Source organism: Melitaea cinxia, chromosome 2, assembly GCF_905220565.1.
Source record: "Melitaea cinxia chromosome 2, ilMelCinx1.1, whole genome shotgun sequence".
NCBI classification, from domain to species: Eukaryota; Metazoa; Arthropoda; class Insecta; order Lepidoptera; family Nymphalidae; genus Melitaea; species Melitaea cinxia.
The window spans coordinates 2,252,409-2,264,303 of record NC_059395.1 but is presented as its reverse complement, the minus strand read 5'-3'; the positions used below and the strand labels follow the sequence as shown (position 1 = coordinate 2,264,303).

The following is an 11,895-nucleotide window of genomic DNA, read 5'->3' as shown; positions in this document are numbered from 1 at the left end:
ATAAAATATACTCAAATAAATAATGTTAGGGATAACTCACCAAGCACTTGTCCGACATTGATTAAATTTAAAAAGGACCATGGAAATCGGTCTACCCAATAAAAAAGTTCTGGAGTAAGACAGATAAAATTAAATTCAAATTGAGACCTCCTCTTTTTTGAAGTCTGTTAAAAAACTAAATCATTATTAGCATTAAGCGAAAATAGAATACCGTCGACGATGAACAGTTGTTATTGTAAGACTTATGAGGTTGACATTGTCAAATTGACGAAACCGTCCATGCCTAATGGTATACCAACCAAATTTTTGTCTTGAGTATTTTTTTATTTAAGTTATCCTTAAGTATCGGTTTTTATTTTTATTTTATTTATTACTTCTTGCATTAATATAATCAAATACTTTTAAGTACTAAAACAATTGGTTGTATAAAAAAAACTTTGATTATTAATTTAAACACATTTTTCAGTAAATTCACTGCAACATCTGGGTATATAAAACCTCCATTCGAAAGAAACACGCGTAATCAAATCTCTTGTAAAGAAAAAGTATTATAATGTCATGAGTTATCCATTTTTATCTTTACCTATATTGATACTAAAAATGAGTTTTTGTTTGTTAATTTTTTTTAATTATTACATTGATTTAATTTATTATTTATATTCTGTCCACAATCTGGAACAGTCCGACTGGGAAAATACTTCGATCTTACAGAAGATCACAGCTAAATAATACTGTTCTCAAGCAGTGTTGTGTTCCCGAGGAGAGTAAGGTGACCAGAGCTCCTGGGAGGGATTGTGGGAGTAGGGTATCTCGCTTGCGATGTTTCTGGTGTTGCAAACGAAAATAAGCTACTATATCGGGTGAGCCGTACGCTTGTTTGCCGACTTAGTTGTATTAAAAAAAAAAAATTAAAACTGAAATACCAAAAAAAAAAACATTATACCAAAAATCCTTGTACGTTTTATAATATAAATAACGGTGCAAGGACAACTACAAGGAACGTCTAGACTTTCAGATTAGTCTGACCTAATAGAGTAATGGGAAATATTTCTTTGTTTACTGCTAAATGACTTGCAATGAATTAAACGCGTCTTGGCAAACGCAGTGTGGGACGGCCTCCGGCCCGTTGGACCGACCATCTATGTAAGATTGCCAGTGTGGGCTGGATGAGGATTGCAAATGTCCATTATGTCCAGCAGTGGACTACAATAGGCTGAAGTGAAATGACAAAATTCCCTTATCATTAGAAATAATACAGCACTTTTATATGTATTTGAACAAACCTGTCAGTTCAGAAACACAAGTGAAACCGCAGGATAAATTTAGTTTAGTTCATATAACTGAGATCCGTCTTAAAGACTTAATATATGCGAAATTATTGAATCTGTCGTTTCTTAAACAAAATTTGACAAATAAAAATATCAAAGTCTTCAAAATGAATTCGAGGAGGATAATGCCTGACATAATTATGTTTAGAGAGCGATTCGGCATTGTGTCTTAATGACAGTACAGTGGCTGATCATAGAAACCATAACAAAAAGATTTAGGACTTTTAGTAATCTTTGGAGATTATTCTGGTGTAGGCGCTGTAAAAGTTTAGTAAAGTGGGTGTGGTATTTCTTCCTCCAATCCTTTGGAGTATCGCTAGTTATAATCATAAACACCTCATTACAGCCTATACAGTCCACTGCTGGACATAGGCCTCCACAAGTTTACGCCAAAAATAACGTGAACTCATGTGTTTTGCCCATAGTCACCACGCTAGGCAGGCGGGTTGGTGACCGCAAGGCTGGCTTTGTCGCACCGAAGACGCTGCTGCCCGTCTTCGGCATGTGTATTTCAAAGCCAGCAGTTGGATGGTTATCCCGCCACCGGTCGGCTTTTTAAGTGGTGGTAGTGGAACTGTTATCCCTTAGTCGCCTCTTGCGACACCCACGGGAAGAGAGAGGGTGGCTATATTCTTTAGTACCGTGTAATCATAAACACCTAGTACATACTTATTACTCTAAAGCTCTAAGTTATAAGAAAATAAGCTACCAAGCTATTATAAACTAAGTTGCCATGATACTATGCTATGGATCGTCATTGGTGTAACGTTCTCGTCAGGACAATGGAACGGCTGAAACTTTAAGATTCCATCATATTCCAGTAAAAAAAATTCCAGTTGTGGTAGGCTTACAGGCTGGTTTAAACCAGTAATGTTTAATAGATTAACGGTATCATTACAGCGATATTATGGAATATGCGTCAGATCGAAGAACGAGAAATCGAGATCAACATCAACTCGTTTTCCATGCTAATCTTTTTGTTTGTTATTAAACGTCTAACAAAAGACTGAGAAATAGTATATATTTAGTTTGTAACGAAATACAGATTTCTTTCAAGCCCATGTATATATTACGGGCCTACAATACATTATTATTATTATTAAATGAAAAATTTTAACAATGAATAATCCTGCCTATGAATATTATTCCTTTTATGTAATAAAACACGAATGCTTATCAAAAGTAACAAGTAAGAATTTTTTTATATAAAATTCAGCAAAACACCGGCTCGTTGATCGGTAAATTTTTAATACGGCACATTTTAAGGTAGGGATTTTTACACGGAAAACGGATAAACGAAATTAGTCGACCGACCTAGATATTACCGAAATTCGTCGGCCATAAACCAGCGGAATATTTCGCCGACGTGCGTCTGTAACAGAAAACGTACCCGGGGGATGGACGATAAAAAATTACGATTCCACGAGGTATCGTACCTATTCGACTTATTTCACCAATGAACGAAATTTCGTTTCCTGTATGCAAGTATTCGTATTAATTTTAATGACAAATATTATTGAGCAATAATTATCGCTAATTATGACTGCAATATTTAAATGTTAGTAAAGTCATATATGCATAAATAATATTATTTGAAAGAGTTTTTTTTTTTAAATTACGTTTTAAAACGATTTAATTTTCATGCCGTAAATAAATTAATAAACTGTAAAATATTAATAACAAGAATATCATCGCGTAAGAAACTCAAATCTGCCAAACCAAGTGAAGCAGCAAGTGGATTTAGCTTTGTTTTTTTCCAACACGGAGAAAGTGGCCTATAGCATTGGAATGTTACAAGTTGAATCAATTAAAAAGGATACCCAAAAAGTCACCCATTCCAGACCACGTTTTTTTATCTTTATACGTTTAAATATGCTGTGTGGCTACGGCATTAAAGAATATAGCCATCACCTCTCATCCCGTGGGTGTCATAAGAGGCGACTGAGGGATAACACGGTTCCACTACCACCTTGGAACTTATAAAGCTGACTGATGGCGGGATAACCATTCAACTGCTGGCTTTGAAATACACAGACCGAAGACGGGCAGCAGCGTCTTCAGTGCGACAAAGCCAGCCCTGCGGTCACCAACCCGCCTGCTCAGCGTGGTTACTATGGCCAACACGCATGAGTTTACGCCATTTTTTGGCGCGAACTTGTGGAGGCCTATGTCCACCAGTGGACTGCAATAGGCTGATGCGATGTGATGATGTGACGTTTAAACATCAGTTTTTAATATATTCGAATTGAGCCCTTGACCAGCTAATAATAACATAAATGCTCAAAGATCGAGTGAATAGCAAACACGCAGCACTGAAGCTCGCTAGAGAATTGAATCGACGTATTTTCTTTTTTCCCAGTGCATACAGCGTAAAGCCAATTTGTAAAAAATGGTCACAATTTTAAATAGTCCAGTCGATAGTGCTCCGGTATTTCGTGAATAGTTTTGCATTTGAGAGTTTGGATTTCAATAAATGTACCAACGAACGATGTACTGCAGATGAGTTAGGAGTTGTTTGGATTATTGGGGTTAAATAGGTTTTGGCGCAAGCTTTACATATCAGCAATTTATTTATTACAAGGATGTTAATATTTTAAGGATTCTAGATTTTATCATGCCATTTATGTCATTTAAAGTCGAATAACCACTAAATTTCCAAGATCCTCATGCATCCCCACCTCATACATCATACACCTCCATGTATATCTCAGCACTTGCTCCCAAAGGAAAATTCCTCAAAGAAGGGCTAGCTCGTTTTTTGCACTCAAGATCAACGGAAAAATAATGCCACCATTCTTGAGACTATTTCTCACAGAATTTATCTGAAGCCAAATTATGACAAATACAGTTACTGTAAATTACTGTTTTTAAATGTAGCATTGAGAATATTATTACTTACTAGCTGACCCCACAAACGTTGTTTTGCCATATATGTTATTAACCCCATTACTTAACCCCCCTCCGCCCTTATAACTTAGGGGTATGAAAAATAGATGTTGACCGATTCTCAGATCTACCCGTTTCGGAGGAGTATGGTAACTAACATTGTGACACGAGAATTTTATATATAAGACTAGCTGATCCAGCAAACGTTGTTTTGCCATATATATTATGAAAATTTAGGGTTGTATGATCAATGAAAACAACATAAATTATCAAAATATTTAAAAAAAAATTTTTGAGGTAAACTACCCTTAACATTTAAGGGGATGAAAAATAGACGTTGTTCGATTCTCAGATCTACCCAATATGCACACAAAATTTGATGAGAATCGGTCAAGCCGTTTCGGAGGAGTTTAACTACAAACACCGCGACACGAAAATTTTATATATTAGATAATATTGTCAATGTTATGTTTAAAAACAGCAGTCTCTTAATGTGAAATGTTGTAATGAATATCATAATTATAATTCAGATTATATATTAGTTATGTTGTTATAATTACGTTTTCTGTTTTCAAACAATCCTACTCTCAACTAAATAAATCAAATAAAAGTTAAAACAACATAAGCTTTTTTCGTACATTTGCGTTAATCTCATAAGAGTAATGATTTAAGCTTACTTTTGAAGATAACGAAAAATACATTTACCAATTATCTGAAACAGGTGGCGGGAAAAGAAAAATTAAATTAATATTCACCGTAAATTAACGCTCTGCGTAATCGTCGTAATGAGAATATTTCTTCTTATTTTTTCCATCGAGCAACCGTTTTTCATCCAACTTGCAAAGCCGCGAACCATCTACATCAATTACAAAACGTCTGACACTAAATCGCGCATTCCGCGAACATGGTTTTGTATTCAAACTTTAGCAATTACGTTCGTCGGGATTAAAGTTCACTTGGAAACTTTCAAAACGGGATGGATGGCTAGCGCTGTGCCTACACGCTGCACTTGTGTGCAAGTCTTTAGGTAGCTTAGGCTATATGCCATGTCTTTCTAGATTACTCTAGTGTGAAATGAAATACTGCTTAAATACCAAAAAAATGTCTAATAAATGGAACACAATAATGACTCGATGATAAACTTCCTTACTTATTTACTTACTCAAATTATTCGGAGAACGTCATATTCAAGACTATTATTTTTAATTTATATAACTATGTCGGCAAACAAGCGTCTGGCTTATCTGATGGTAAGCGATTACCGTAGCCTAAAGACGTTTACAATACTAGAAGCATCGCAAGCGCGTTGCCGACCCAATCCCCAATCCCCCCCCCCCGTAGGAGCTCTGGTCACCTCACTCACCAATAGGAACACAACACTGCGTTAAAGCAGTATTATTTAGCTGTGATCTTCTGTAAGGTCGAGGTACTACCGCAGTCGGGCTGCTCCATATTTTGAGCTGGAAATTTTCTGCTGTATCCTACCTCAGTTATTATTTGCTATGGTAGTTATGATAGTAATTTTTAGTTTTGTTTTTTATAAAATAACTCATCACTGAAAATATAATTCCTTAATAAGATTAGGAAGATTAATTTCAAAACATTCTAAATCTTAGGTATATTTATATCTAGAACTGTATATACATAATTTCGTAAAAATTTAAAGATTTTTACACAACAGTTTCTATTCTACACAAATTTATCATCATTACAATTATTAAAGTAAAAAATCCATTCCTTTTAAAATGTCATACCACGTTAAGGAATATTAAATCTTAACGCATCGTAATAAAAACTACAATACTATGTGTAAATGGAATAGATAAATTGCAAAAAATCGTAGAAATATTTTTTTTCCGACGACTAAGAGCGGCAAAACCATCTCGAGATGCGAAATCCTCTTCCAAGAGGTATTGTTTAAAACGCGAACATCGTTCTGAACAAAAACTCTAACTCGTGATAAAAAACAACATTACTCGGTCGCTGTTTTAAAAACTTTCGTATACAATCAGACAATTTATGCAGCTTTTTCCCGGTGCTTCGGAACTTTGTACATTGTTTTCACTTCGAGTTGCACTTTTTGTTAGTGTCCGACGCCCTTGTATTTATTTAATTATAACTGGGTCATTTATTACAGTCTAATTTTGATTTTGTAAAGTACGGTTAAATATTTTCTGATTTTGGTTTTGGTAGTAAAACAGCACTCATTATGTCTTCTTCACTTCAATAGTCTACGAGACTCTGGTAAGTAATCATTTCTATACACAAAAAATATATGAAGATATCCAGTTCCAAATACAAAACGTACGACAGCGAACATAAACAAGAACAGTGAATGTGAAAAAGTGTGTGTGTCAGCTCCGACGCACGACAGCAGTTTACTCCTTTAGATCGATTGTCTAAATAGGCACGAAAATGGCTTACTAGTCTAAGAAAAAGATTAATACTATATCAAATTTTAAATAAACGAATCAAATAACGCCATCTATCGGAACCCTATTGTACAAAAACGTCACGAGGTCTGTTACGGCCCTAGCCAATCCAGCAGAGCCTCAGAGGTCGGGGCCCATCAGCGACCTCCCGGCGGACTGCCTAGGGTCGGGTACGGAATACCAATGGCGATCGGGATATGCGGCGTGAGCAATCAAATACACAAAAAAAAAAGAGGGTTGAAAATAGTAATGAAATTGAACTCACCGTCGAAGAGCAGCTAGGGTCTATTGAGGTCGAAGATCGCCAGGGAAAGTGTGTAGGTCGTGTGGTGTAGTGTGACGTTGAGTGTAAGTAGGTGTCCTGACGGTCCCCGAAAGGGAGGCCCCAGGCCCCCAGACTTCGACAGCGAGTAGACAACCCCGGTCACAGAATTAATTATAAGAAAAACACAAGCAGTTACAGTCACAAGCACAACAACAAATATTTACAGTTAATTTATAAGCACAGCAATTAAAAAGTAGCAGTAAAAAGTAAGTAGTTAATAAACCACGAGGCACGCGCAAAACAATAGTTCTAACAAAGCGAACCGGCCCGCCGTCAAGAAGCGATACAGCCACACCGTGCCGAGCGAATTCGAGACTGTTCGAAGCTAAGCGGCGCGGGCGGCGGCGACGGCGGGGGGCCGTGCCACCTGGCGATATCACCGATGAAGCCCATACAGAAAAAAGCGTCGCTAACGCAGCGAAATGGTATTACAAAATCATAAGTAATAAATGACAGAGCCACGGTTAAACTAAACCCTAAGGCAATCGCTCTAAGGCGCGATTTGGCCTAAACAATCCCCCGTCCCGGACAGAATGGCATTATGTCCGCGAGCAAATTGGTAAACGAGACAGAGTCGCGACGGCGCGTTGCAAGACCGAATCTCCGACCAAGACCTCGGCAACCCTGGGCACGCCATCCGATCCATATGATAGCTTAACGATGCGACCGCGGCGCCAGTACAATGGCAGAGCGTTGGGTTCTTTGACCAACACGAGATCTCCAACCTGAGGGGGGTCCGTCTTGTCAGACCACTTAACGCGCTGCTGCAAAAGATGTAGGTACTCCAGGGACCATCGATGCCAAAAACTCTGGGTCATCTGTTGCAGCAGGTCAAATCTACTAAGACGCGAGGACTTTACGTCCTTAAACGGGTATTCAGGCAGGGCGTTAAGTGGCTGGCCAATCAGGAAGTGACCAGGGGTTAGGACCTCCAAATCATTTGGATCGGACGATAGGGGGCCAAGGGGCCGAGAGTTGAGTACCGCCTCAATCTTGCAGAATACAGTAGCAAGCTCCTCAAAAGTCAGAATAGTTTCGCCAATAACGCGACGGAGATGCGTTTTTGCAACTTTAACTACCGCCTCAAAAATACCGCCCCAGTGCGGGCAGGCAGGAGGGTCGAACTTCCACTGGATGCCCCGCTTTGACATCTCAGTACCTAAATAAGTCTTGTTGCTAGACAGGAAGTCCACAACTTCGTTCAGATATCTATCCGTGCCCTTATAATTGGTTCCGCAGTCGGATCGGATCAGGTCAGGGACCCCACGGCGAGACACAAAGCGGCTTAGTGTGGCCACAAAGGCCTCAGTGCTGAGGGCACTTACAAGTTCCAGATGAACGGCCTTAGTGGAGAGGCATACGAACACGCACAGGTAGGCTTTATGTGATCGCGCGTTACGAAGGTGGGACGACTTGACTAGGAAAGGGCCAGCAAAATCAGTTCCGACTCCAGCGAATGGTCGGATGGCAGTGACGCGATCGGCTGGCAAGTCGCCCATCATAGGGTGAGAAATGGCGGCCTTCAGTTTGTAGCACGGGATACATTTAAAGATGACGCTCCGGATGGTGCGTCGGCCTGCCAAAATCCAAAACTCCCGCTGCAAAATGGCTGAAAGGGCATTGCAGCCAGCGTGAGCATTCTTAAGGTGATGGTAAGTGACCAACAACCGAACAAAAGGGCCATCTTTAGGGAGCAATAACGGATGTCGAGCCCCGTAGGGCAATTGGGAATTTCTCAGACGTCCACCCACGCGCAACATCCCGGCGTCGTCCAGAAAGGGGTTCAGACGGCCCAAGGCGCCCTTGACAACGGAGCCCCGCCTTAGAGTTTCAATAACGGGCTCAAAGTGCTCGGATTGAACCATACGGGTCCAATACATTAAGGCTTCGTGACGCTCGCCAGGGGACAAAACCGAATCAGAGATTCGGGTGGATGGGTCTCTCGAATTGCGGACGAATCGACGCATCCAAGCAGTCACTCCTAAAAGTTTATCGAGGGAGCTGTAGCGCTCTAGCAGGGAGAAATCCTGAGTGGGCTTATCCTTGGCCACTCCTACTCGAGCTCGTAGGCCAGGCAATTCAAGTGGTTCAGATAATTTATTTTGGGGCCAGACTGAAGGAGACTCAGTCAACCAATTGGGTTCCCACCACAGCGGGTGGTCGATCAAAGAGGGGGCTTCGCAGCCGCGAGAAGCGCAGTCTGCCGGGTTTAATTCCCCCGGTACATGTCTCCAGTTTAGAGACGTCTCTGAGTTCTGGATTTGCGACACGCGATTCGCGACAAAAACTTCCAGGTTGTGAGGGGAAGCTCTGAGCCAACAAAGTACGATCTCACTGTCCGACCAAGCATAGACGTCCGTAATGTCGATTACGGAGTTCAGAGACGAGTGGACGTGGTTGAGAAGTCGCGTGAGAAGAGCGGCTCCGGACAGCTCCAATTTGGGGATCGTCAGGCGGGACCTTATGGGAGCAACCTTGCTCTTGGCAAGTACGAGATGGACCGCGGTCTGGCCAGACGAGCTTACAGTCCGCAAGTACACCACAGCTGCATAGCCCTTCTCAGAGGCGTCGCAGAATCCATGCAGGGTAGCCCGGCATCTCCCTGGAGGAAGGAAGCACCTTGGCATTGAGACTCGGTTGATGTCCGGGAGGGAGGACACAATAGAGAGCCACTCTCGCAAGAGAGCACCATTAAGAGGCTCGTCCCAGCCCAGCCCGGCTAGCCAGAGCTTTTGAAGAAAGCATTTGGCCAAGAAAATGACCGGAGTGATCCATCCATTTGGATCGAAGGTGCGAGCTACTGTGGACAGTACGGAACGCTTGGTCCATGTTTTAGGAGAGGGATCGAGTTCAACTCGATACGTGAAGGAATCTTGGACAGGCTGGTACTGGATACCCAGCACAGTCAGCAAATTAGGATTGTCGGGGTGCTCAAAAAGATGAGGATCCTGTTGATCCTCTCCCGGTAGATCTTTCAAAAGATGAGGGGAATTCGATAGCCATTTGCGTAACTCATAACCGCCGGACTTCAGGATGGCAATCAATTCGTCCCGCAATACGAGAGCTTCCTCGACAGATGAGGCTCCAGTGCAGATGTCGTCCATGTAGACAGAAGTTTCCAGGATAGAAGCCCCCCGAGCGTAGTGTAGACGCTCCCTCTCGGCGAGCTCAAGTAGGGTTCGCATGGCGATATACGGGCTGGACCGGAGTCCATAAGTGGTAGTGTTCAGCTCAAACACCCGTATCGGGTCGCTGGGATTCTCGCGCCACAAAATGAGCTGGTATCGACGGTCATCGCGATGGACCACAGATTGGCGGAACATCATTCGAATGTCGGCTACAAAGACCACCTGGTGCCGACGGAAGTGGGTCAAGATGTCGGATATGTCCTTTATCAGTTTAGGGCCAGAGTGGAGACATTGGTTCAGGGACACGCCATTGGACGTGGCGGCGGAGCCGTCGAATACCACGCGAATTTTGCTCTCCGGGGTCCGCAAGACCGCATGGTGAGGGAGGAAGTAGTGCTCCTGTGAGCGCCAATCGAAGTTGGAAGGGGACATGTGACCCAGCTCTTGGTATTCGCGCATGAAGGCGACATATTTGTCGCGAAAGGCTGGGTCGCGCCGCATGCGGCGCTCCATGGACAGAAGCCTCTTTTCGGCCAGGGTACGAGATTGGCCCAAAGAGGGCCGTGGGTTGAGAAAAGGTAGACGAGTGACAAAGCGACCGTCGACACGACGGCCGGTATTGTTCTGATAGAACAACTCGCACTCACGGTCAAGAGGGTTGGCTCGAGCCGCGTGTGGCGGCTCCTCGATTTCCCAGAACCGCTGGACTACGTCCGAGAGGGACACGCCTACAAGAGAGAGCGCATCGGCAGTTTGAGAAGGTGGAGACCATAGAACCGGGCCAAAGAAGGTGTACCCAAATACAGTGGACAGGGCCGACAGCCCATTGGGCTGTAGGGCTCGTATCTCGCCCAACGCAATAAGTCCCAGCGCGTCAGCACCCAGCAACAAATCGATAGGGCCCGGTTGGTACCACTGCGGGTCTGCCGGTTTCAATCCCGACGCACAACGAACAGCGCTGTCATTCAAGGGGACGGTAGGGAGAGAACCTACTATGTCATCGAGGACATTTACCCTAACTAGTATGCGAAGAGGTTCGCTAGCAGGACCAAATACTAATTCAGCTCTTCCCCTAGGAGCAGGAGGCTCCACGCCTCCGATGCCTACCATTCGACGTGATTCAGAGCTCCAGGGGAGCCCTAGTCTTCCCACCAACCAAGTAGAGGCAACACAACGTTGTGAACCCGAGTCCAATAAGGCGCGAACTGTTAGACAGTCGCCCCTCGGGTTGTACACCTGCACTGAGGCCGTCGGCAAAAGGACAGTTTGACAGACGGACTGTTGACGGCTTAAAGGCTCAGTGGAGGTGGCCGTGGTGGGAGCTAGGGCGGCAGCTACCTAGTCGGAGCTGCCTCCATCGTGCCAGTCCTCGCGCCGGGGGTCCTCGTAGCGGCAGTCAGGCGGCAGCTCGACTACCGGCGGCGAGGTAGCACTGAGCGGATAGGCCCGGAACTCGGTGGGCCCCGGCCTCGCGGACCGGGACAGGTAAGAAGTCCTAGGGACCTGGTAAGGCCGCTGACCCCGACCAAGGGGGGGAGGGTGGCGCTCCAGTCGTGGCCACTCAGCTAAGGGGGGAGACAGCGGTCTTGACGACCGCTGAGTGGCTGCAAACTCTCTCTCAACAAGCTGAGGGGGGGTGCAGACCCCCCCGCCCCTGGAAGGGTGACCCCCCAACTGATCAGGGGAATGTCCCTTGTTCGGGCCTGGGGGGCTGTAGTTGGTGGGCGAGCGAGGAGCGTCATGCGCCGGAAGGTGCTGACGAGCGCCCCCGCCCGTGGCGGAGGCGCGGTCGGCAG

At 43.8% G+C, this 11,895-nt stretch overlaps 1 protein-coding gene across 1 annotated transcript; it reads right to left on the bottom strand.

Annotated features, from left to right (window-relative positions):
* Positions 1 to 7,510: 7,510 nt before the first annotated feature.
* On the bottom strand, positions 7,511 to 11,209 carry LOC123666956. The gene has a single exon (XM_045600972.1). The coding sequence runs from the start codon at positions 11,207 to 11,209 to the stop codon at positions 7,511 to 7,513; it is 3,699 nt and encodes a 1,232-aa protein (XP_045456928.1).
* Between the last annotated feature and the right edge of the window lie 686 nt (positions 11,210 to 11,895).